Genomic DNA, 27,907 nt, shown 5'->3' with positions numbered 1-27,907 from the left:
TTTTATACTAATTCAGTTCATGTTTATTTTCCCTTGCAGCCGTGGGGTAGTGGAATCCGAAGTTTTTTGACCAGGTTAGGGAGCTTTCGCAGGAAGAACCCCCCAGCAGCTGTAGAACCAACCGCTGTCTGATCATGAATTCATCCCCCTCACTTACCTACTACTTTCGTGTATCGTTATAGCAGCATCATGCAAGTGTACATAAGAGAGACTGCTTATTCTACCTGTCCAGATTTTATTTGACCCTTGACAATCATGAAGAGTGCTAAAGGTGATGCTCTTCCAAGTAATGTTATTAACCATAATGCATCATTCAATTGAGTATTATTCATTGATTGACGATGCTTTGTAAAAAAAAAACTTTACAAGAAAAAATAATAAAACAAGGACGCTGCTGAATTTTTAATACCTAAGAATCATAGCATAACATTATGTAAACGGTTATAGATGTAGAAATGGTGTCAAAAATCTTGTCCAATGTGATTTCTTATGACAAACATTTTGTGTACAAAACAAGATCTGTGAATTGTGTTGTCTGTTGATGTTGATCCTATTCACTCTGTGTAAGATTTTCCTCTGTGGTTTCAATCAATCGCAGTGCAATCAATTTTTACTGTAATTGCACAATTTTGTAGCGTATTTGGTGCTTTTTTCCACCCTGTGATTCGTGCTAGAAAAGAAATATTCAACAAATAACGACCACAAACCTTGTGCCGTAATTTCGTGTCCAGTGGATTTTTGTCATCATGGTCAATTATTGTATCCTTATATTAAATTCCTTTATGTGTATTGTCAATTTCAATAGGAATATTATAATTTATGCATGTATTTTAATACATATATGGATTTGGAATTATTACAAGCGAATCATTTGATTGGCTTATCAAATAAACATAAATATAAATATTTATACATCATATTTTTACATAAATGTTGCATTTGTTTGTTATACCTGTGCAAATAGTTTGGTTTTAAGTGGAGCGAAAGTATTATTGAGTATAACAGAAAAATCACTTTGAAAATTGGGTGCGAGAAATATGAACAAGGTACTTAATTCCAACAAATACTTAATTCATTAATTGTATTTGCACACATTTTTTTGTATAATGTAAGGTGTATACAGTATTTGCATACATACAGTATTTTTTTGCATACAGGTACTCTATAATACTGTTTGCATATAGTATGCAATATATATTTGCATACAGGTATATATTTACATACATACAATATTTATTTGCATACAGGTATACATTTGCATATATGATTTAGTATGTCCAAAGTCTTTATCGGAAGTTGAAAAAACATCGGCATACTGTTCCAAAAGGTTTTTAAGTGCAGAATGTTGTTCATTTGACGTATCAGAATTTGTTAAATCAATATTCGGTGCTTGGCTTATAACTTGCTGACTACATAAATTATCAACACAGGCAATCTGTGTTAAATTTGCAATTGGTGTATTTTGTTTAATAAAAATAGGGGAATCAGAAACATTTAAAATTCGAACAGTTACCTTATTTCCTTCCAAAATATGTGAAATAGAGCGTCCAATTAATAGTCCATCAGGAGTACCAGAGCACATTGGCTCAACTAAAACTGTCCCACAGGAATTGCTAAACCACTGCACAGAACATCCTACATTAATTTGTTCCCCTGGTCGTAAACGTGTAGTTTTCCGATATCTGTAGACAGCTTTTCCTAACAACGATGAATTTTCTTTTTGCGTATGATTAAAATTAGAATGTAAGCGAAGAATATTAGTGCCAATAAGAACAGGTACATTTTTTCGAAAGTCAGTTGAAGGTACTATAAAAACAGGAACAGAACAATATTTCTCACCGCTCAATTCAATATCCACAGTTGCGGTTCCCAGATGAGGCATTGATTCTCCGCTTGCAGTTAAGATTTCCAAAGAAGATGGTTGAATTTGTACTTTGTAATCTGTGTGTCCAAAAATAGATTTCAAAGTATCGACAGTCATAGTTGTGATTTGAGAGCCACTATCAAGTAAAGACAGTCTCTCAGCTCCATTGATCTTTACCACCATGGTATTCGTTGGACCTACCAATGGTGGTATTCGCTTTACGCTGCCTACTGTTGCGGCAGCGGTCCCTCGTTTTTTGGAATCTGGGGGCAAAACCTCTTTATATGTCCTGGTTGATTACAGCCATAGCACAACCGTACCTCACGCCGGTTATCTTTTCTGATGTTTGTCAGGGCAGAAATTTGGTTTTGTAGTGTTGAAATTGACTGCTGCATTTCTGCAAACTCAGATGACGGTTGGCGCACATTTTGCGCTTGGGTTCGAGCCACTATCATGGTACTTTCTTTCTCAAATACCCGAACCTCACCAATTAGATGACGGAATGTCGTTAACATAGGTCTCATCGGCGCAATTCTATTGCGAAGTTCAATGTTGACTATGCCTCGCAAAAACTGGTTTATTAAAATTCGGTCCCTGTCTGGCATTGGACCTCTGCCCATGATGGTTTCGGCTCGCCTCAATTTGGAATCCAATTCAATTGCGAATATGGATCCGCCTTCATTAGGTCCTTGGAACCGAGCATAGAAATTAGCGAGTGGGTCCCCACTGCAAATATCGCCAAACTGCTGTTTTAATTCGGCAAATGCTGTCTGGGGATTTTGCCATTCGACTGGGATGTTCAAAACCAATTTTCTTGCTGAGCCCCCTAAGTTCCTTACAATTGTTGCAAATTGTAATGTCACTGGCATGGTACTAGCTGATAGTAAATACTCCATATCTCGAACCCAGTCCTCTATTAATATACCCCCTGTTGTTCCTGTGAATATTGGAACACTTTTCAGTTGATGCACTGGGTTGTATGGCATATACCCAGCACCCACATTATTCCGCTGAATTGGAGTATATACATTTGAAATATTATTATGACGTTCGCTTACCCTTCGTGGTGTTGAATGTGATGGAGTCCTTTCAAAATGTGATGAAGAAGAAGTATCGTTGACCATGTCTATAATTGTGTAATCCATTCTATCGCTATTTTCCGTATAATGAATTAAAGAAATAAACTTGTCCGTACAATTAAAGAAACAAAATTAAAAATCTGCTGTGTCAATGTCTCGGTAGAACCTCCAATTTGTAGCACTCTTTATATAAATGACACAGACTGTTGTTATATTCTCTCAATGGTACTTTATTTACACTATATACAGGTACACAGAGAGTGATTAAGTTGTAACTATCGGTTCAAGTTATTTCCAAATTGTGTTAATCTACAAGAAGTGTTAATTACAGAACATAGGAACATGACTATTTAAGGAGTAGCCCAGTGAGGTGACTTATCAGTTCAGTGACCCTCCTTGTCCCCTCCCAAGAGCTGGTATATCCATTAAGATCACACCCAAGTAATCATTAGTAAGTTATTACCAATTCCCTAGAATAAGGCAATTAATTATTAGGAGTTGACACCTTAGTGGTTACAGCCCAGGTCTATAGTCTACATTAGTTAAGTATGGAAAACCACATGAATTCCAGGAGAGTGAGTGACCTGCTACATATATTTGCATAATGTAATATGTATTTGTTTACATACATATTTTATGCATTTGGTATATGTATTTGCATACAGGTACAGTATATGTTTGCACACAACTATATATTTGCATGAATACATATTTGTATACATGTATTTGTATTGTCAACACACATAATATATAATAGTAGTAGTTTCAATTAACATACAGTGCTCTTTCATTAATTGTCAAGATCAGTGGTTATATTTAGTGCTAGGCCACAATAAAAAGAAGGGTGAAATGACCATGTGTGACCACTGTCAACACCAGACATATTTAACTATATGTTTTGTACATGTGTACTTTCTTAATTATCTTACCTTGTAGGCTAGTAAACTCTCCAGCTACCTAGTCCAGTGGGCTAGTACTACCTAGTGGGCTAGTACTATACCTAGTGGGCTAGTACCTTAATCACACAATATCTGAATTTATATAACACCTATATAAATTCCTGTCATTTGATTGGACGAATGTGGGTCACATGGCGTGCAATAGTACGCACTATTCAACGATCGTTAAATAGTACTTTTTGAAACATTTTTGTGTACGAAAAAAAAACGTCTAGATGTTATATAAAACAAATAATGAATGTTTTGTATTCGTGTAATGGTACAAATAATGGCACTTGGTGAATGATGAAAGGTTATATCAACTCGGCTTTGCCTCGTTGATATAACCTTTCATCATTCACCTCGTGCCATTATTTGTACCATTGCACTCATAAACATTCATTATTTGTATACTAGACAATATTTGTTAATGTGTACTAACATACAGTAGTTGAGTAGGTATAGTTTGCTAATTGTGAACTAGTAAAATTTACAGTTTCTTAGCCAGGTGGGCTACTGGAAGTTACACTAAGCATTGCACATGGGAGTTTAAATAGAACACTATTTGTACTGAAATCTGAACCACTTGATTTGCATATCAACGATAGTTAATTAACAAACCAATATGTTAATAAATACTTGTATAGTAATATTATATTTTCATGCACAAATTGCATACTAATTATCTGAACATCTACATACAGGTGGCTTTCAATCTGCATTTATGCAAATATATTTAATGTTGGTGAATATGTTAGAATTTATAGAAACTCATGGAATCTAATTAGTTAGAATACTCAATAGTAATTGGTAGATAATGCTTCTTGTTCTTTGGCCAATTGAACATTAGTGGAATTTTTTATATGTGCTATTTATTTCATTTTTTTAAAACAAGTAATAACTGCAATAACTGTATTTAATATGTGTTTATTATTTAATTTTATACATCGTTTTATGCATTTAGGTTACCATTAAGTTTAAATTATGGTTTGTTTGTTTACAATTGTTGTTTTCTTTTTATAATTTATGCGCTTCCATACTTCTGTTTATTGTACTTTAGAATTATGCAGTTTTAATATCAAATTAAATATTACACCAAATGTATGTATAACAAAATGATTCAAGTTATTTAGCATCAAATACACAATTACTTTTAAACAGTTAAACAATTAATTTTGTATTTAAGTTGGAATTGTATTAATTTTATCAACAATATAATTTTTTTAAATGGAAATTTATTTTATAGCAATATTATACCATGCCATAATTTTGCCATAGCAACTAGAACATTGTTGTATTGTTGCCATGGTTTTACCAACATTATTTTGACATAATTTCACTCTGCCTGTACGGTAGTTACAGAGGTCGGCCACTTCTTTAGGGTGTATCTAGGGTAGACCCAAGTGATAATAATTTATTTTATTATCATTTATTATTTCTTGCATAAATAATAATGAATGAGCATTACCCTCTGTATGAGAGAAATAATTTTATTTATAAGTTACTAGCGGCAATAACGTTAACGCCACAATTAGTTTGCCAAATTATTTTTTTACAGAACGTGTATCAAAGTTTATTGTATTATCTTAAAGTTGTTTATAGTTGTAATATATGTGAAATTACCTATGAAATATATAAGAATTTTATTTCAACATATCAAAATATATAATATGTTAATAATAGATTAATTATGGGATACCATACATGACAAGGATAGGCTTTAATACCATATTGTCAATTTTACAATGTGTTGGATATGCATTTAAGGGAAACAAATAATTACTTTAGCCCTGATAGCACACATTTTGTTCAGGCATAAAAATATAAATAAATATCAGTCAACATTTAAAAAAAATTAATTAGGCCTACTATATGAATAAAGTTGTAAATGGTTGACATACATTTGTAGAGTTAATTTAGGAATAGCGAGTTTTTATTTTGACAGTAGATGAAGGATATTGTAATGTAGTATTTATTTAATAATAATCTGTGCATGCAAAGTCCAAATATACACCATTCCGTTCGTTATCTGGACTGTGATTGGTGATTTACCATCGTCTACCATTAAAGAATGGAAGCTTGACTATTAAGTATTTCGTAAACCATAACCCTATAGTTTTTATCTTGATTTTGTTTACATTTTGAAAATAAACTTTTTAGATTTTTATGACATTGTTCTTCGATCACCAAGATGTACTATTTTATCTAAAAATGACAATTTGTTAGTAATAATTATTCAAAAACATGTTTTCAATTTTGCCGGTTTTATATTAACTGAAATGGTATCTGACTTAAAGGGCGCTATAAGAATTCTTTTAACTGGGAGACTGTTTTAAATGTTTTAATGAATATTAATATTTTATTGTAAATTGATGTATCCTAAACCTCATTGTAAAGTTATGAAAAAAAATACTCATAATGTATGTGTTTGTGTATAATGTAGATATAAATAAATTAAATCAGTTATATGGTCAGCAATTATGTGGTTTGTGTTTTATGTCATTTACAATACATTCTATGGTTACACTGCATGGCTTTATTTTACAAAACGTAGACTGTGCCGATAATAACTATGGAGAAATAATTCTTCATTATAAACTATGTAAACTATTTTCAAAATAAATTGTTAATGTTTCCATGGTATGAGAAGTTATGGAATCAGTACTGAACATTTTGTTCATTTTTTTTTTTTTATCAATAAAAAAAATAATTATGATGACAAATGATCTAATACACCTTTCACAATATCGCCTAGTAAAAGGGCCTGTATTAGAGACATGACAATGGGAGCTCTGTAAACAAGAAGTTATTGGAACTTCGCTTATTAATATAATTCCAAAATCCAGTGCTTAGCCATTGTTGTCATTACGCGATTGTTTGGTAGCCACCACTTTTATATTATTGTTAAAGCGCCCTCTATAAATCTTACTTTTCTTTACTTTTTGTTTGGGGCTGAAAGTTTCATGGTGTGAAATGTTATTCAGAAAGGGTCTTTAATTGTTCTATTGTTCACAGGTGCATAGGTTGTCAAACTGTTCGGTACTTTCTATGAAAGCACCCTTAAGAACAAAAGAACAGAATTCCATCATGTAAGTTTGTAACACTTCGTTTATATTACTTTAAAATGTCGTTTCAAATTAGGTTTAGAAGCTAGGCTAGGCTAGGCCTGGCTGGATAGATAGAAGGCCTAAAAAGTGCAGTCCATGTGTGTTGTTGATGGTTGCTAGCCACAAAATACCCTGCTGGATAAGCATGCTGCCCGGACGCGATTTTTTTTTTCGTACATAAGTTGGGGACCCCCTCATGAAACGTCACAAAATAAACATGAATAATTCATCAGTTAAATTTTCTTGTTCCGTGTGCACCCAAGCGTATAGCAACAAGAAGTGATTACACAACTGCGATACGATACTTTTACAGTAGGCCTAGGATTCTAAGTCAATTCACGTGATTGCCTTCGCGCACTCTTCTTCACACACACACACACCACTAGATGCAAAATGTGTCGAGTCGAGGCTAATCGACAGCTAGGCAAGATATTACACTAAGTAGTAATTCATTGGCCATAGCCCAAAGAAAGCTTAGACCCACAAGAATAAAGAATGTGTATAATTTGTGTACTGTATTTTTTTAATTCTGCTATTTTATTATCAAACAATATGCATGTAATCAAAGGAACTGCGCGTATATGAACACATGAGATGGGAAGGTTAGACCCACGAGAATAAAAAATGTATTTTTGTGTAATGTGTATTGTTTAATTTTGCTGACTCTAACACACACACACCAACACAGCTACTACTAGAATAGACATGGGTTTAGAGAATAGTAATTAGGCCTAATAGTATCAATAGAAACTATAATTTTAACACGTAATTCTTTAGTAATAAATTATATTAAACACACCATAAACTAAAGGCTGATTATTTCGACAATCCACACAAAACGCCGCTATTCTATTATGAAATCGCACGCGGCAACCACAGCGGAGATAGGCCTAGAATCGTACCGCACTTGTACAGTGTAAACTACTGTAATCACAATCACTTCTTGTTGCTATACGCTTGGGTGCACACGGAACAAGAAAATTTAACTGATGAATTATTCATGTTTATTTTGTGACGTTTCATGAGGGGGTCCCCAACTTATGTACGAAAAAAAAAATCGCTGCCCGGACACATTGCGGTAGGCCTAGTCGGATGCATTTTGTTATAGAAACCTTATTTTGTGATTTAGGATGGGCAACTAATCAGAAATTAGGCTTTGTCATTGATTGTAGAATTTAATAAATTGTAATCGCCTTTTTTACGAAACGGAGTCGCACAAAAACAAAAAGACAGTTGTGTAGGATAATTTTAGGATCAGATGCCGTTTTCGGCCACCTCGACTTGTATGGACTATACCATTATAAAAAGATGGGAAAATAGGGGTGTCCCATTTATTAATTGAGTGTGCTAATGTGTTAAAATACTGCTGCTATTGTTCTTTTGTTTAGTGCATTATGTTTCAGCAACAAAGGGAAAACAACTACGCCCTGCACACTGTAAAATTAATTGCAGTTTTCAAGTTAATACAGTTCCTTTATTGCTCTTTATTTCTATATAATTTTTTAGGTATCCTTCCCTAATATGGATATTAGGTGGATATTGATTTATAGATACAGAAAGTATATAAAGAAATTAGTTTTGCTTCCAGTTACAAATTAAAAAAATAATTTATCAAAGACACATGACAGTAGTACATTTAATCAAATCTATCACATACTGATTATTAGGTAATCAGTAAAACAAATAAACATTATAATTATGTCAATGAATCTGTACCATTTTGTTCCCAGCAAATACAAAACATTTGTTAAATGTAATCGAAACATTTGAAATTGCGTGTTTTTAGGTGTGGTTTTTCTAAAACTTCTAATGTTTCTGTGTAGAAATACATTCTAATTGAACAATGTTTGCATCAAAACATTATAATAACGATTGCAAGACAGAGCTGATAATGTCGCCATGAAGAGGATGATTGGTGTCTTCCAATATTATACAGTACTGTATGTTTTGGTAGATAGTTACCTTTTTTTAGCACTGAAAGTGTCATTCAGTATAAAGACAGAATAAATAAATAATTTGGTCTTTATCCTCCTTACATGCCCTTACTGATATTCCCAGCCCAACATACAATACCCCCAAATAGAACATCACTGATTAGTAGGCCTAACACATAAACATTATACTGTATAGTACCCCAAACCATGGAGGTATAAAAAAAAAATCTTTTTTATACCTCCATGCCCAAACTAACCGAGTTTCCTTAAGCAGTACAGCCTTGTATTTACTGTGTAAATTCTTAACTGTGGTCAACTTCCACCCATTTAAGCTTTAGCCAAACACTACTAGTACTCCCAGATACATATAATTGTTAACAATCTCTACTTCCTTTCCTTTAATTAATGTATACTGTCAGATTAATGTTTTCGAAAATCAATCCTTAATATTTCTTAAAGAAAATTGTTACCACAATAATCGTTAAATCGAATAATAAAAAGGTACAGAGAATAATCGTTGTTATAAGTTCAACTAGTATAGCCGAGTTGACGTAAAACAAAAATACATAATTATGTTACCATTTTGCTTCTGTATACATTTTTTTTTTACATTTAGCATTAAATGTAAATGTATTCAGGTGATCAGTAAAACAAACAAAAAACATATAATTATGTCAATAAATCTTTAATTATGTTCGTCCGATTGTGATATTTAGTTAAGTTGTTTTGTAGTTTAACATGTTTTAATTCCGATTGTATTGTAGTATTAGGATGTTTAAATTCTGATTGTACTGTAGTTTTTAATATGTTTTGATTTCGATTGTACTGTAGCATTTAGTTTAGTTGTATTGTAGTATTTAGGATGTTTTCCGATTGTATTGTAGTATTTAGGATGTTTTAATTCCGATTGTACTTTAGTTTTTAATATGTTTTAATTTCGATTGTATTGTACTGTAGCATTTAGTTTAGTTGTATTGTAGTGTATTTAGGATGTTTTAATTCCGATTGGGCGCTAGTTCCGTTTCGCACCTGTCGTTTATTTCGACTCAAAATTGGTTAAGTAACTTTATCGTGAGTACCACACCTTAGAATTAGGCCTCAAAAATACTTTTACGAAGGAGATCACACAAAAAGTAAAAAATAAATCCTTTAAATTGATGAATTTACAGACGTGTTTCTCGCACATCGGTTCGTTAATTTCGCATACTCCATGTTCAATGTTGTTGTTTCTATGGAGCGCCAAAAGAGCAATCATAATAGAGGGCTAAAAACTCAGTAAATTTCGTATATTTAATGCATTTATTGGTAAAAATTACGTTTAATTTTATCATATTTTGTCAACGTCAATGCAACAAAAATATTACTGTTGATACTGTACATGGTTTTTGCAGGAGCTTTTAGGAATGAAAATCGACAAATTCATCATATTACTGTAGGGGTATACCTTAATCTAAATAATATGCCTCTTAGTCTTAGTCTTACTCTTAGGCCTAGGGTTGGTTGCTATTTGAAAACAGCAAATTATTAGCAGTAAAATGTTACAGCATTTTTATTGACAAAATATATTAAAATTAAACGTGTATTTCAATAATAAATGCATTAAAAGAAGACGCATTCCACTGAGGTTTTAACCATCTATTGTTGTTGCTCTTTTGGCGCTCCATAGAAACGAAAATATTGAACTTCGAGTATGCTAAATTCGCGGCGAACGGTATGCGAGAAACACGTCTGTAAAATCATCAATTTAAGGATTTATTTGTTACTTTTTATGTGATTCTTCTTCATAAAAGTACTTATGAGGCCCAATTTTAAGGTGTGGTATTCACAATAAGTTGCTTAACAATTTGGAGTCAAAAGGAAGTCGAAATAAAAACAGGTGTGAAACGGAACTAGCGCCTCCGATTGTACTGTATTTTTTAATATGTTGATTTCGATTGTACTGTAGTATTTAGCTTAGTTGTATTGTAGTTTAACATGTTTTAATTCCGATTTTATGTATGTATCCTGTATAGTGTTTAGTTTAGTTAGTATCTTATATAGGTAATATAGTAATATTGTTACAAAATCTTGGCATTCCGTAACATAGTACCTAATAATATTAACATGCCTTATAAAAAGTATTGCTAGTTTTTGATGTTCTGTATTGTTCCTTGTAGTTTGTACTGTAGGTTACATAACAGAACAATTGTATTGTCTTCCCATTTAATAGACACCCTTCTCTACATACAGTAAAACATAATACACCACACCCCTATTATAATAATGGTATAGTCCATATAAGTCGAGGTGGCCGAAAACGGCACCTGACCCTAATTTTATATTAAAGTAAAAAATGTTAGCTATACGAGTGTCCATTATGTATGAATTTTTAAGTAACTTGTCCCCCCGAAAATATGATTACCGCGCTATGTTAGTTATTTTGTTGGTTATACTTCCCTGCACAGCCAGGGGTGGCGCCAGGATCTTCCCGACGCAGGGGCTACATTTCCCGACGAGGGGGCTATGCGAGCGAAGCGAGCATCACTAGGCTGGGGGCCGCCAAGGGCCCCCGGTTGGGGTCGAGGGGGCGAAGCCCCCGGAAGCAACGCGTTCTAGCGTCATTTGAGGTCATTTTAATCAGATTTAGGGTAGCCATTTTTTCCATTTTTTATAATGCATAAATAAAATACTGCGTGCAAAAAAACGATGCGCGATGACTGTTTTAATCCATATTTTTCAATTTAAAAAATAAAAGTTCAAAGAAAATTTAGAAAAATAGAGTTGGAGGTCCCGGAAATTGGACTTATTATACTTCAAAACATGAAACAAAATATATCAAGTCCCTATCAAAAGGTTGTGACTGAGCTAAGAAATGTTTGAAAAATAGAGATGTTAGGTCCCGGAAAATGCACTTCTTGTACTTCGAAATATGACCAGCTTTATTGTTGGGGCTGAGCTAAGAAACTGTTTAAAACTAGAGCTGCAGGTCTTCAAAAAATTGCATTTTATACTTCGGAAACATCAGGCCTAGAGGCTTAAAAAACGCAAGCGTAGACCTTTTTCAGTCGGGCAAATAAGTTTATTCCTCCCAAGTGTATGCGTGCGTACCATCTGGACTTCCGAGTGGTGAGAAATTCATGACATACAGGACATTGAAAATGTAATAACTTAGCTATAATAAGATGTTGGCTAAGCGAAAATGGCATGTTGTTTTGTTTAGTAATGGATGAAAAATTTATTTTAGGTGCCCCACGGTACAGAAGGTTACTTGTAAATTAAAAAAATTGGTGAACATACGAACAATTAACGTAATTCGTTTTTGCTGTAGTGTAGCGTACGTCGATGCAGTACACGACGTAACCGTCAGTAAAATTCGCCTGTAAAATAACTACAGTACACATTTTGGTCCCTGGATGGAACATGATATCACGCGTCTCGACCCAACGTTGAACGATTCGTACAAAGGGATACCGCCAGACAAGTGCGAACCTAGCTATTGTTTAGTAGTAAGTTAGATCGCTGGCAATAATGAATGCATATAAAGTGCATAATATCACTCTGACGTAGGCCTACTCTCACGGTCAATGAAACGTCGCGGTTTTCTAGGCGCTGAAGCTAGCTACGAAGTGAACGCGAACGCTTTTTACTGTATATTATATTCCCCGACAAAAAGTACCTGTGTTGGGGGGGGGGGGGGCTAGGCTCCCCGACGAGGGGGCTAGAGCCCCCGTAGCCCCCCCCGCTGGTGTGCACAGCTTAGTGTTTGTTATCGATGGAAGATGTGATTCGTTTCGAGAAAAAGGTGTATGCACTTTCTTGTCAATTGTTTGTATGACCCACTATACGATCTCCAGGAGAGGTGCGTCATGGATGCGTCTACAAATAATTGCTGCAAAAACCTATATGGTACGTCACATCAATTAAAAATGGTGTGTTTTCTTTACCACCCACCATATCATAAACCACATGGTCACATTGCGTCAAAATGGGTGCGTATAGTCACGTAAGGTAATACGTAAGGTATTTTTGGCCCACGGGTACGCCAAGGTTTGACACACATCGGACAAATTACGCACCGGGCCATATATATAGTGTCATACAATTAACAAGTGCATAAGTTACTCCTGCCACTTTATTGCAAATAGTGTGTGCAACGCATGACGGGTACACACATGATTTGTATGTACGCATCGTGACGTTTGCTCCCAAACCCTTCCCATTATGCACTATTCAATGATGTTCCTCTCGAAATCAAGCAATTTGCGATAAACCTTATCCCCAAGTTTAACTACTCTCTCCTAAGCCAAGGGTAGGAGAATCTAACTAAAGGTAGGCCTACAGTAGTACTACTATAGGCATAAGTGCTAGGCTTAAGTAGAGGCTGGAGAGGGGTGTCACGAAAGCTCAGACCACGAAAGCTCAGACCCCCTAAGACCTAAGATCACGAAAGCTAAGACCCAACACCTAAGGTTACAAATATTTATCTTTCGCACCTGCCTTGTATTTTAACTCCCAACATTTATTCTGAATACCACACCTTAGAATTGGCACTTTCATGAAAAAGAATCACATAAAAAGTAACAAATACATTTTTAAATTGATGATTTTACAGACGTTTTTCTCGCACACAAAATGACTAGCCTACAGTACTACAGTAGGCCTACCCCATGTTCAATGTTTTTGTTTCTATGGAACGTCAAAAGAGCAAAAATTATATAGAGGGCTGAAAACTCTGTGGAGTCCATCTACAGTGTGGATGGAACAATGTAAAATTAAAATTGTAATGATAATAGTATAATCATGCAAGTACGAAGAAATAAATACTGGCAAATAAATTTTAATTTAAAAATCATGATAAGTTTTTTTGTTTCGTTTTCTTTCTATTTTTATGCTTGTACTATTATTGTTGCTCTTTTGGCGCTCCATGGAAACAAAAACATTGAGCATGGTGGGAGCTCGAGGAGTTACATTACAGTATACAAAGAAACACATATGTAAAATCATCAATTTAAAGGATTTATTTATTTGTTATTATGTGTTTCTCCTTCTGAAAGTACTTATAAGTCCTAATTTTAAAGTGTGGTGTTCAGGATAAAGTTAGTCAACAAATTTGGAGTCAAAATACAAGAAAGGCAGGTGCGTAAGAAAAACATCCTCTGAACCAACACAATGGAGTAAATATATACCAACAAACAACCCGTCAAGTTTGTTTGTTGTAAAGAAAAAATATACATTTACTCAACGGGCGAAAATAATGTGAGTTTATCTATGTTTTGCGGTAGTATTAAATTATATTTATGGTAATAAATGAAACCTACTGTGTTTAAAATTATGTATGGATTAACAAGTATTGTTTTTAATCTGTAGTATATCTTAGTATTTGTAATCTTAGGTGTTGGGTCTTAGCTTTCGTGATCTTAGGTCTTAGGGGGTCTGAGCTTTCGTGGTCTGAGCTTTCGTAACACCCGGCTGGAGAGCCTTACTGTACACCCTACCTAGAGGGACCTAGCACTGTAATCTAGTGAAATGGCTTCAGTTCAGGTTCGTAAAATTCATTAGGCCTGGGTTTAAAACCCATCGGTACATTTTTGCTGTTCTCACCATCATCTTTATCAAATATGAATGCTCACCATTGTATTTTTTGCCTAGTAGTATAGAGAGGCATGTTTTTTTTTTAACAATTTCTTTATGATAACCATGCTTTTATAAGCACCTTTTAAAAATCAATATCTTCTAAAGATTAATAAACTAGGGCAGGCTATGTGAATTTACTAGACATAGATTCCTGATTACATTCATTTTGCTACACATGACAAGACAGACCTCTTACTTGGCAGTAACCTTCAGACCGATTAACATCTTAATCTAGCAATTGTTATAAGATCCTTTAAAATCAATCTGTAATGACGGTTTCTCTGTCATTAATTTTGAACACTAATGACAATTTAATTTAAATTTATCAAGAGTATCATTGTTTATTTTAGGTTAATACATTCAATAGATTTAGAAACTCATTTGATTATTATTTAGAGATGTTTTTTATTTAATTTCGGATTTTGAGTCTTACTGTCAAAATCAAATATTTGAAATTAATATATAAAAATATATAATGATGCTGCCATCTATTTTCTACTGTTATTTTTACCTCTTTTCAAATGGTTTCTTCCAGAGATGAATCTGAACAACTAACCAATCGTGAGTGAACTTTGATAATTCGACAGTGTGTGTGAATAGGTACATTGGCCTTGATTGAGTAAATAGACCGCCTCCAATATTAATATTCATGAGCCTATTTACCATATCTACATAGAAACTACCCAAGCCATGTCATTACACAATCTTAGACATGTGGGAGGAACCCTAGTAGGGCCTAGAAGGTACAGTCTATTTACCCCTAGAAAAGCTCTTCTGCATGACACGATGGAAGCCAATGAAAATATTTATAATGAAGGGGGAAGCGACACACACCACGTAATATACCTGCATGCTGGTCAAGTGTTTGCCGGCCTAAGACCAGCTAAGAAGAGCGAGAGACTCGTTTTAGATGTGGATACCCAACCGATTCCCTTGCCGGCCAAGATACCAGTAACAGATGAACAAACAAAGAGACGGATTTATGACTTAGCATTTGCAACTCTTAAATGTAAGTATGTTACCTTTCTAGTCTTGTTGTCAGGTACAGTTGTAAGCCTATAGTACAGTAAACAATAAACAAATCAATGAGTATCCCTAAAATATCTACAGTTGTTGTTCGTCTATCTATTGTCAATGTCAGGGATGGATCCAGGGGGGTTTGTAGAAGGCATTCCCCTTGACAGCTGCAATGAATTTTAGAGCAGAATGCTTTTGTTAATATAATAATGCATAAACATATAACCCCTCTCCCTTCAAATCTAAAGTCATAATAAGTCCAAACTGGATTCTAGCAGTAGCAACGGTGAAAATGATAATCATTATTGTACAATTGAAAGGAATTCACCTTCCGATTAACTAACTGTAGACCTGCAGTAACTGTACATAGCTGTGTAGGAAAACTTTGAAGCCTAACAAGAGCATTTTAAACAAATACTGACGTATCTAAGCAAATTCTAATCTAGTCTCATTATATTACAGTACAGTTGAGTATCAAACACCAAATAATCTAATCTATGTTCATTACAATACAGTAAATTTAAGCATCAAACACCAAAAACAATCAGTATAATATTAAATGATAAACTGCACCGTTGGCCCATATATTTCTACTGTAGATGTATTAAACAAATAAAATCAGGTCTATTTAATCTGTGGTCAATCTAAATTTGAGTTTAACAACGGTATCATCAAACACAATGCAATCAACATGCTTTAACTGGTAATTGTTGACTCATTTAACCTTATCATTGTGTTCCGAGTGCAAATATAGAGAGAAAGAACTATAAGTATGGCATTGTAATCATCTGGTATCAAATCAGATGTTTTTTACCCTACTCTGATATATCATTGTATTTGTACTGAATGCGCAAGACGTAGTGAGCACTTTTAGGTGGGATTCCAACCCACAACCTCCAGATCACAAGCCTGTCATTCATACCTAGAACGCTGAACATGTGCTGATGGCAGTGTTTGATTTGAGCCTAAGAAAACCTAGGGTACTGGACCAAACAAACTATAGCTTTGCATCTGGGAGCTAACTGTAGCCCGATATTTCGCCCTTACTTTGACATACTGTAGCATACTAACTAAAAGGCTAGAACCGATGCACCTTAGAATGTGGACTGTTAATATCTGTCATGCTAACTTGTACACATTATTATCTTGTTCTATACGTTGAAATTACACCTTTATAGATAAATGGTCATTGTACTAATGATGCTGTACTTTGGTCATAAGATCAATGCTGTGCCGCTATACTGTATTTACCATTATTGCAACTCCCGTCACATATGTTAAAAGTCTCAATGTACAAATTAGGAACATTAATTATTTAAATATCAATCTTGAATCTTAAAAGAAAGTCTGCAAGAAAAAAACCTTGTAAAAACCGAATCTCACGATCAATAAACCTGGTTTATTTATGCTGCACATATAATATTTTGATTACTGTACATATTTACTATTTGTTTTCCTGAATGAAAGATTCTTTGCAAAGGAAACATTTACAAATTTCTTTTACTGACTTCAAAAATCAGTGTTTATCATCAAATTGTGCCAAATAACGTTTTTCCAGAAAGATTCACCAGAATAAATTGTCTTCAACTGCTTTTTTCCTCATGATAGTACTTCCTTTGTTTTGACATTGTTTAGAGATTTTGTTTTGCTAAAATATTTTTCCGGTCAAACTAAACTATTGACCATTCAGTTTTGGTTCTGTACTTATTTTTGATACTGGTGACCATGAGCATAATATTGTTGTTTAGATGTGTTCCTTTGTTAAAGGTTATACCTGATATTACTGTAGTATCGTTCTAGAAGGCTTAAAGTACACTGTAATACAGTGCATTGATTATTGGTTTGAAAAACGAGAAGTGAACAATACTCTGTATTGTTTTGACTTCCGTTTTGGAGACAAACTTATTATTATTATCCCCAGCTTTTGGTGGTATTTTATCCTCATTAATATCAAGTATACTGTTGGAATAAGCAATTGAATTATAAATCAGTGTACTGTCTGTACTGTAGTACTTTAGGTTTATTTAAAAAGAAATTGTTTAAAGATGTATTGTCCCCCAAAAACATGAAAATGAAGATTAATTAAATCAGACTTTGAATATGTTATTTTGTAGTTTTAATAAAGTTAATCACTTCCATAGAAAAAAAAAAAAAAAAAAAATAATGTTTTCACTTATAAAATGAAAAAATAAATGGTTAAATTCAACCAAAAATCCATTGGCTGGCAGCCAATTTGACCATTTTTTCCATTAAATTACATTTTTTCAGGTAAATACATTTTTTTTTATCTAATTTTGTGGATAACTATTATGTTACAATAAAATGGAATATTCAACAAACATTTTTTTAAGAATTATTTTTTCAGGTGGACAATACATTTTAAAGATTTGATTGTATTGTATCATCAGTACATGTAAATATGTTAATTCGTTATACATTGAATGGTACAAATAATGTCATTCGGTGAATTTCACTATGCATTATTATTATTTGTATTAATTACTATAACTAGATGGTACGCGAGCGAAGCGAGCGTACCATCTAGGTTGTGCCCACAGATGGTTCTCGAATACACAGTAATTTCAGCGTAACACAACTGGCGATTTCAAATGTACCTACCGCAGGACTACAATACATTGTCGTTTACAGAAACGAATAAATAGACACGATGATTTATGTAGTCAACTAAAATTAGCACCCTGGGAATTACTTTCGAAGGAGAAACTTATCACAAAATGAGTCCAAATTTTTGATTTGGACTCATTTAAAGAAACCCAATTTGTGTTTTGTATGTAACATTAGGGTTGAGGGATGGGAAAGCGGCCCATATATTTACCTACCGTATGTGTTAAACCTATGGGCGGCCATTAGGGCCAAAATAGACAAACGTTGCCGTACGAACAATTCCGCTCCCGTAAGGCAAACTAATGGCGTTAAAGACATAATTCCTCGAGTGACAAACAAATATTGCCGTACGGACACACAAACACATTGCCATATGAACAAATTGCCATATGGTTAAATTGGCGTAAGGACAAACATTGGCGTAAGGACAAAAATTGGCGTAAGGACAAAAATTGCCGAAAGGACAAAATTGCCGAAAGGACAAAAATTGGCGTAAGGACAAAAATTGGCGTACAGTCTAACTAAATATAAACGTTGAGGGCAGAATAGTAATTTAAAACCACGTGACTGAAACCACTCTGTGTGTCCAGTCCTGATGGGGAATAAAAACATAATCATGGAAGGCTTGTGTTAAGCTAGCCAACAATATAGGCCAGCCGACAATAAGCCAGCCCACTTTATTTTTTCCAGCCAACAATAACTATGAAACACCGTTTGTGTATTTTTTACATTTTCAGTCCTACGCTAACTTATACTGGACGACTAAGGAGGTACCCTAGTATAATCCCACCAAGTAACTCCCAGGAGCAATCCACCGTTTTCCCACAAATACAGTATCAAATTTCACTATAATATTAAAAATCGTAATTGAGTTACAGTCAGATTTAAAAGATAAATGCTGAGTAAACGGGACCAGCGGTCCTACTTTAACTTATACTGGACGACTAAGGAGGTACCCTAGTATAATCCCACCAAGTGACTCCCAGGAGCAATCCGCCGTTTTCTCACAAATATTTCATTTCTAATACCATAAAAACCATAAGTAACACTGAAAATGTAAAAAATACACAATCAATCGCACGGTGTTTCATAGTTATTGTTGGCTGGAAAAAATAAAAGTGGGCTGGCTTATTGTCGGCTGGCCTATATTGTTGGCTAGCTTAACACAAGCCTTCCATGATTATGTTTTTATTCCCCATCAGGACTGGACACACAACAGAGTGGTTTCAGTCACGTGGTTTTAAATTACTATGCTGCCCTCAACGTTTATATTTAGTTAGACCGTACGCCAATTTTTGTCCTTACGCCAATTTTTGTCCTTTCGGCAATTTTGTCCTTTCGGCAATTTTTGTCCTTGCGCCAATGCTTGTCCTTACGCCAATTTAAGCATACGGCAATTTGTTCATATGGCAATGTGTTTGTGTGTCCATACGGCAATATTTGTTTGTCACTCGAGGAATTATGTCTTTAACCCCATTAGTTTGCCTTACGGGAGCGGAATTGTTCGTACGGCAACGTTTGTCTATTTTGGCCCTAATGGCCGCCCATATAAACCAAGGGCTCATAAATCTACCTACTTGTGTTAAACCAAACTCTGGCAGACTGAGAGATGGGGATGATAATACTCCTGAATTTTTATTGTATGCTTTACAATAGCCCTATTAAAATTAGTTAGAATTACTATAATTGGATTTAGATTAAAAGATAAATGCAAATAGGCCAAGCATTCTAGATATTTCAGTGACATATCTACTTTCATAGGTCCTGTAAGATGATATTTTGCTAATTTAATTTGTTTTCTATTTTCTACTGTTGATTTTGTAGCTTTGTCGATCCAATTTTAAATACAGTAACTATTTATGTGGTATTAAATTGGCATATTCAACAAAAAATTTAAAATATATTTTTGAATAGAATAGAAATTGATTATATTTGTGTCTTTCAAATAAAGTTCTTTTATTTAACAAGTCCTTTTCCTGATCTGAGTTCTTGTCAAGTGTTGATGTACATTCACATAGAAAAAAACGTTTGGTAAAAACATCTGCTCCGTCAAAGTTTTGTGACGCCATTCTTTCGCAATAAATCACTTTTACATCAGTGGTTTGTTTATAAAATATGGCAGATTGTATAATAGATTTTCTTTCTTTTCACCAGTTGGTTTGTACAGTTAGCCTACTACTGTAGCTCAGAGGTTGAGAGGCAAGCATATCCAAAGATATTTTGATCAGTCATAGAGTTTAAATCTTTAGGCATTAACTAAATAGTGTCACGTTTTCGACAACATCAAATTTTGGAGCCGCATGAATTTGCTTAGTATATTGCTATTTTCAATTTTTCTCAAATACTGATTTCGGAAGCCAAAGCGGTACAGTTTTATTAATTTTGTTTGCTTATGCCTTTGTACAGGTATAGATACAGATAAACTTTATTTCATCCTTTGCAGAAAATAGGTCACAGTTCAAGATTTACAATTAAATGATGATATTAAAAACTTGACTAACAATTTAAGTAAATGCATCAAACAGATCTCAGTGCGTAGTTTCTTAAAAATGTTTTGTGTATTAATTAGTTCTAAATATACGAAAATAAATTTAAAATGTCTACCATAAATTGAATACATTGATCTATGAAAGCCTTTAAATTCAGCTCTCTGCTTTAATTTTCATGATCGTTTTATTTTGTTTCATTTAGGAAATTGTGAAAATGAAACGAATGCGAAATGTTTTAAATGCAATACTCTACTAACCTTAGCAGCTTGTATGTTAAGTAACTAATCCATACCAATCTATTTTTAATATATCTTGGATTTATGTAGGATTAAAATACCAGGCGTGCATAGGGATTGTTCAAAGGCTAGTAATAATCTTTACCAGGTTCAACTGAACACAAAATCTTCTTCTTCTTCAAAAGTTCAACCAAAGAGAAATAATAATAACATTTTTCTCAATGGTTCAACCTAGTTCTCTGTGTGGTTGTTCCCACTAGAGATGGAATGCAAGGATGTATGCAACACAAGCAAATTGACCAATGACAAGCGACAATTCGAATAATCCATCGTTTGTGATTGGTCAAATCATGCCGTTATGTCCTTGTGTTGTGTTCGTAGTGGGAACTAAGCATTTTAATTGGAAACTACTTAAAAGTAGTTTCCAATTATTTTGCTTAGACATCTATTTTAACCTAACCAATAGCCACCAGCAAAAGCTCAGTGTTCTAGTGGTACATATCAGCGCCTGGCTGGTAATCTGGAGGTTATGGGTTCAAGTCCCACCACCAGAGTATATTATGTTCTCATTGACTATACCAATACAATTATCAATCAAAATGGCCAATTTATATTTTCATAATTTATTCAAATTTTTGGCCAAACGCAAATAGACAGTATTTTAAAAAGAAAAATTAGATTTTTTGGAAAACACATACTGTAGAGCAGTCTGTATTTGTATTTTTGTCACTGTATATTATTTTTAGATATTGTGATAGATTTGTTTGTTCTGAATGTGAAAATCATGGTTTCCAAGCGCCCATAATATTTATATCAGATAATGTACCTATTATGATACCAGTACAAAGTTGTGTGTACAATTCAAATTTGTCTCTCTTGTTCAAGGAAATTTCTAACGAAAAGTATACAAAAACGAGGGAAATCCCCAACTTAAAATTAAAAACTCAAGTTTTTTATATAGTTATAGGTCTTTCAAAAAGAAACATTTGTAAAATTCAAGTACATGTAGATTTAAACAAAGTTATACTTTTATATCCTATCTCAAGTGTCATTGTATGTAAGGCAGCCATTACTAGCTTCTAGACTCAAGCTGTTAAATAAACTATGAGTTAATACTTATAACACAAGCTCCTTAGGCTAGACATACTGAGCTATTGTTAAGAGTTACATGAGGCCGTCTAAAGCAATTTTGCCGCAGGTTTCAATTTGTCGGTGTTTTATTATTAAATTTTATTTAATTGCGTAGCCACGGAAACAGGACTTTGAGACAGAGTGGATCGGAGGCTTTAAAAGGTATTTGAAGTGATATAAATAACGATTATTGTTGAGTCAATAGTTTAAAGTAAAACAGTTATTAGAACAGTTCTTCAAAACGGATAAAGACTCTTCTAATTAGTGTGTTTACAAAACTTTAAGTTCTGGGGAAGTTCCGGTAAAACTAGCAATCATTCCATAGAAAGTTTATAATTGCTTTCCGTCTGAATTTGACTGAGCTTCGTATGCTGAAGTTAACCCTTTATTTGGAAGGTACTGTAGTACACGCCAGTCCTTTTAAAAGTAAAGGATTTTATGAGAATTCTATGCAAATATGTTATTTTCAGTAAAATATTCAAATAATTGTCATCCGACTAGATTTGATGATGTTCTGAGTGCTTTTAAATATAGTATTAGTAACCATAGCCTCAAAGATCATCCCAGTGATACTGTGCCAGTAAGGACATATTCTGGTTTAGAAAGGTCCCATGGCCCACCTCTTCCCTGTCCAACAACCTCTATTATGGAGTTATGGAACGAACTCTCTCCATTAATATGCCGTTTAGAAAAAAATTGGTTAAAATTGTTAAATAAAAGAAATTTATTTAATAAATACTGTATATTTAAAGTACTGTTATTTACTGTATATTAGGAGTTTTAGTTTGTCACATTTTTTATTTGCTATTTATTTATAGTTATCATAACTTTAAAGCTTTATATTCATCTTCTTTTTTTTCATTTGAAATTAATTATTTCAACATGGCAAGTTGGTGTTAAGCTTTGATTAGTTTTTATAAGTAAATCTTATCATCTTTTGTCAATGATATGTTTATGTTGTTTTTTTGTTGGCAATAAAAAAATAAAAAAATCAGTTCAATCCTTATTAAGACTATTGAGGGACATTTGCATTGTATGCTACAAAGTATCCCTAAATACGAATGACCCATGAATAGAGGTTGGCTGTTAAAACATTGTCCTTCATTTGTTTCACTTGTCTTCTTAAAATGGGATGTCCCCTCGAAGTGAAACTTAATAGGGGTGTCTACCCCTCTGAATAGAAGTGTACCAATGGTGATTATTTTTGTACAAATGAGTAGTTTTGTATGCAATTTTTCAATTATGAACATTAACCACTGTTGTGAGCATAGTAATTAATTTGACATTTTCAGCTGTCTAAATACTGAAACCTTAAAATATGCAACTTCTTACCTGAGGCTATAATACTAATGAACCCAATCAATGAATGTTATTAGGTATTAGTCATTTTAATTAACTCACCATAGAATTATACATGCAGTCAAAAATAATAGTATTAGTAGAATCCTATAAAACCTTTCCAGGTGTTCGATTTATTTAGTTATGTAGTAAAATATTTAGATTGAAATCGTTGCTGTGGTTGAGGTATTCACTAAAAGCCATGAAACATGAAGTTACTTTATTGGCAGAATCGGAGCAAACAGATTTGCCAAAGAAAATAATTCTAGGTACTCTGTTTACAAATAACCACCTTCACCCCCTCCCCCCTCCTTCCCCTTTCCTCGAAATCAAAAGCTTAAAGTATGTCAATTGATACAAGCCTTTGAACTTAACATGCAGCATATAAACATTTTCTTACTTGGCCCTGAATGATGCATGGACTGCTTTATAGTTTTTCAATTTTTCTTGATTATTTATCTTAATTTGTAGAATATTAGACCTTGTATTGTAATATGTTTATCAAAAAATAATATACCAATAATCCTTGAGATGAGAAAGTCTAATGAATGATTATTACAAAATGTATTAATAAAAATATAATGAAAGAAATGATTCTTCAAGAAGGTCATCAGTTGATCTTTATTAATTGATTCAGGTTTATAAAGAATTGTTTAATATTGTTTAATTATCTTGTTTATTTCTAACAAATCTGTTCTTCGGTATTGTTGCAACGTACTGTAAAGCTTTGTGGTTTACACGATTGTCTATCAATATCAAGGTGTTGGGGTCAAATCATGGCCTTAGTCACATTTTTCTCAATTGACCAGAAACAATATGGTACCAAAAAAAAGCCTCAGACTTACTGGTATTGCAATCTTGAAACTATAGTTAGCGTTTTAAAAAAACTGCCTATTCCCGGTGATTTTATTCATGATTACAGTACACTTGGGCTAAGGGTCAAAACACTTTAAAATTAGAAAATTCTCCTATTCAACTTTAAGTAAATATAGTTTAGTAAACTAATAGTTTTATATAGATAAATCTTTAAATATTTATTGTGAAATACTTGAATTTTTAGGACACAGTACTTACCAAGTGTCCCTTGTATGTGTTCTTAAATAAGGTTTCCTGTTGTTAAAACATATAATATCCATCATTCGTTCGTCAGGTGTCCCCTTAATAGGGTTGTCCCTTTATAGTGATAGGAGCTACAGGAGGGGTTCCGATGGGTTCAAATTACGACATTATCACAGTACCACGATTGTTCTCATTTGGTCAAAAACAACTGACAGTGACAAATAACCTCGTTTACAATCATGTATTCATTTCTCATTGACTGTCTTAGTTGAATTAAAAAAGATTATGTTGTCATACAGACCATGTACAGTAGGCCTATTACTGTATGAACACATCATTGTGCATCATCAAATGTATGAGAATCTAGATTCAATATTTTCTCATAATCCTCTGAACGAGGGAGTCATTATGATGAATCCCTCATTCATCTGCACTCACTTTCAGTCCTGCCATAGGAAAAAAATAAACAGATCACTATTATTTTCAATATTTTTAAATTTCGATCGATATTTTCAATTAATTGACAAGCTTAACTGCCAATACAGTTTAATGTGGACATGCCTCGCTATCAATCCACACGCGATCTCATCAATCAACAGCCTACAATCGTTCCTTTTACTCTATAACCACTTAATCTGTCAACTAATATTTACACAAATGTATTACTATTAATTTCTTTCAATAGTAATGATTTTCTTAATTTTTTGTCATACTACATGTTTAAGTCTATTTGTTAGTCTATCGTCTCTTAGCAGCACGAGTATTACTGTTTCCTTAATTATAAATTAATGACTCTCTTTCTCTTTTTAGACCAGACGCTATTAGAAGATATGTTAGTTGATAGCGGTTACTATAGTTACAATACAGTGGTAGGTTTAATAGTTGGCGTTTATTTCTTTATGATGGGTATTCATACAAGTTTTTATTCAAGTGCTTGATTAATACAAAAATTACAGTGTGTCATTTTCGATCTCATGGAATGATTATGAGTAATAACAAAGAACTTATAACACAAGAATCTCCAGTTCGTCCGAAGCGGCGTAACAATTTCGAAAGGCATTGTGGGATAGAATAGAGCTATGGGTGGCGCCATTGTGAGCCATGGAGTAGGGCGCCCGCATCAAATTAGAAAGTCAAAATCATAGAGGGGATCTGCTAATGCTCTAGGGGGTAGAGTAATTGACTGAGGAGTAGGGCGCCCGCATCAAATTAGAAAGTCAAAATCATAGAGGGGTTCTGCTAATACTCTAGCGGGGTAGAGTAATTGACTTCCTAGTTTGGAGGGGGCGCTGCTCCATGCTGTGAAATGGCGTCGCCCAGTTTGACCTTTTAACCCTGTACTTCCGATACTGTGTTTTGAATGCAAATTGAAGAACAGGAGATTCTTGTGTTATAAGTTCTTTGGTAATAATGAAACTGCAACGTTTTATTTTTATTCCTTTCATTAAAGGAATATTGATGATAATAAGTAGTATTTAATTATCTAAAGTCATTCCATTCAGTTTGTTTGTCCTCCTTTTTATTTGGTGGTGGGAAGGTGGACCTTTATCCGAGAGGATTTGAAAGTTGTTTGTAGGCATACAGTAGTGCCTATTCACATGAGTTGAGCTTATTATACCTTTAGGCAATTTTATTCCAATTATGGTAGTATATAAATTTAACAAGTGGGTAACAAATTTGAAAAGAAGAATTTGTAGTGGAACGAGATATAGGTATGTTGGGATACTCCCACTAGAGGACATGGTAGTGAACTGTCCCATTGTCAGGGTCAGGTAGGGGTGTCCACTAAACATTCTTCTTTTCATATAGTTCCCCACTTTGTGGTGAGAGGATAATGTCAGCTTATCCAGGTAAGCGATACTAATATACACATTTGTCGTATTCGATTGGGAACTTTCGTTGTCAACGTAAAGATTCGTTGAGTACTTTTTGTATTCGAATTGTAAATTTGTGCTCAACAGAAAGTCATTCCAATAGAAAACATTGACAACGAAAGCTTTTTCGTTAAGAACAATCTCAACGCTCAAAATACTCCGTTAAAGAAGTACTCAACGGAAAAACTGTACTCAACGGTGAAAGTCTAAATCGAATACGACAATTGTCTAGCAAAAATGTAGAGTTTACATACCATACACACCGGCATTCTGTAAGGTGTGCGCCCTGCACAAACATCACTCTTGGTTTGTGTAATTTAATCTATTAGCTTTGACCATTGCTTGTAATTGCTAGTATATGCCATCAAGTGGCATTATTATAATGTAATATTTTATTATTTATTACTATAGCCTGATGAAAATCACAGTCTAATCATGGTTATTCTATGTGACATGATCAGTCGACAATTCATGAAATTACCAAAGACTCGGGATGACCCAATTATACCGTATATACAGGAGATCGAAGAAGACTTAATAGCGCACACGACTAAGTTAAACGCATCACTGGCACGCAATAGGATAAAATTTCAAGCACGTAGTGTTGAGCATTTACTGCCAGAAGCAGTGCGAGAACGAGAGAAATGTGGCTCGCAGATACCCACATATGCGTGGGTTAACGAACTTAAATTAAGGTATTATTTGATTTAATAAAACTAAAACACTTATTTCAGTATGTTGTATATTTTTATACAGCAAAACCCCTTCCGCTGGGAAACCTCTATTCAGGGGACATTCTGAAGGGAAATGAACAAGGGGAAATATGTGAAATTGTAATATATTTCACCTATTCAGGTCAGAGGACACTTTGTGGTGTCCCAAATGTTTACCTGTATAAAGAGAATACAGTTGTTTGTTGTAAAATATTTTACACTACATTTTTAAACCACTTAGAGAGGACCTGAAGGTTGGTATATATTGCTAATATTTTATATTAAACAATACATTTTTGAGTTAAGAGGATTTATTCTTTATGTGATCATTTTAAATAACATTTATTAAGTTGTTTCAGGAATGACAATGCATTTTTAAAACAATTGTCACAGAGTTTGGATTGATGCACTAGAGGATTTACAAATACGATTCTAGTATCAAGGGTTCTATCAAGGCTATTGATTGCACTCCGTTTTGAGTCAAATTCAAATGTCAATATTGACGAGTGCCCCAAGGACCCTCTTAAATAAACACATTAAGCATCGTCACCTATGTAACATTGTTTAGTTAGAGGCCTAGTAATGTGTAACCATATTTGATATCAAATACAGGGGGTTAGTTATAAATAATAGTTAATTCTTAGCACAGGGTTTTTGATGTTTATTCTTTTGATTAAAGGCAACCAATATGCATTATGAAGAAAAATATATTTGTTTAATGTTTGAAGGCTACTTTAGTATTAGTTATTTATAGTAATTCAATCATTGATTTATTTAAAAATAAAATAACAGATATTTAAAGAGACACCAACAGACAAAAATTAATTACAGATATTTTTGTTCTAAATCAAAATTGATTATAATCAAAAAATCACTTAAAAGTGAAATTT

The 27,907-nt window shown here is 33.6% G+C and overlaps 2 protein-coding genes across 7 annotated transcripts in view; both read left to right on the top strand.

The window, feature by feature from the left end:
* Positions 1-4,091, top strand: part of LOC140049944 (amyloid beta precursor protein binding family B member 2-like) — a 58,321-nt gene extending 54,230 nt beyond the window's left edge. For both annotated transcript variants that reach the window (XM_072094896.1, XM_072094897.1), the window contains one exon: positions 40-4,091. In XM_072094896.1, the coding sequence (XP_071950997.1) occupies positions 40-132 (93 nt within the window). In that variant the 3' untranslated portion in view covers positions 133-4,091. The remainder of the gene's footprint in view (positions 1-39) is intronic.
* Positions 4,092-6,834: 2,743 nt separating this feature from the next.
* The window catches only part of LOC140049991 (putative methyltransferase NSUN7), a 39,911-nt gene continuing 18,838 nt past the window's right edge, over positions 6,835-27,907 (top strand). For 4 of the 5 annotated variants that reach the window (XM_072094966.1, XM_072094967.1, XM_072094965.1 and 1 more), the window contains exons 1-5: positions 6,835-6,970; positions 15,071-15,096; positions 15,212-15,544; positions 25,241-25,299; positions 26,716-26,999. In XM_072094966.1, coding sequence (XP_071951067.1) covers positions 6,930-6,970; positions 15,071-15,096; positions 15,212-15,544; positions 25,241-25,299; positions 26,716-26,999 — 743 coding nt within the window. In that variant the 5' untranslated portion in view covers positions 6,835-6,929. The remainder of the gene's footprint in view (positions 6,971-15,070; positions 15,097-15,211; positions 15,545-25,240; positions 25,300-26,715; positions 27,000-27,907) is intronic. The other variant, XM_072094969.1, reaches the window with a different exon arrangement.

Source organism: Antedon mediterranea, chromosome 5, assembly GCF_964355755.1.
Source record: "Antedon mediterranea chromosome 5, ecAntMedi1.1, whole genome shotgun sequence".
In the NCBI taxonomy this organism is placed as follows: Eukaryota; Metazoa; Echinodermata; class Crinoidea; order Comatulida; family Antedonidae; genus Antedon; species Antedon mediterranea.
Note: the sequence above shows the minus strand (reverse complement) of the source record. Positions and strands in the feature narration are given on the sequence as shown.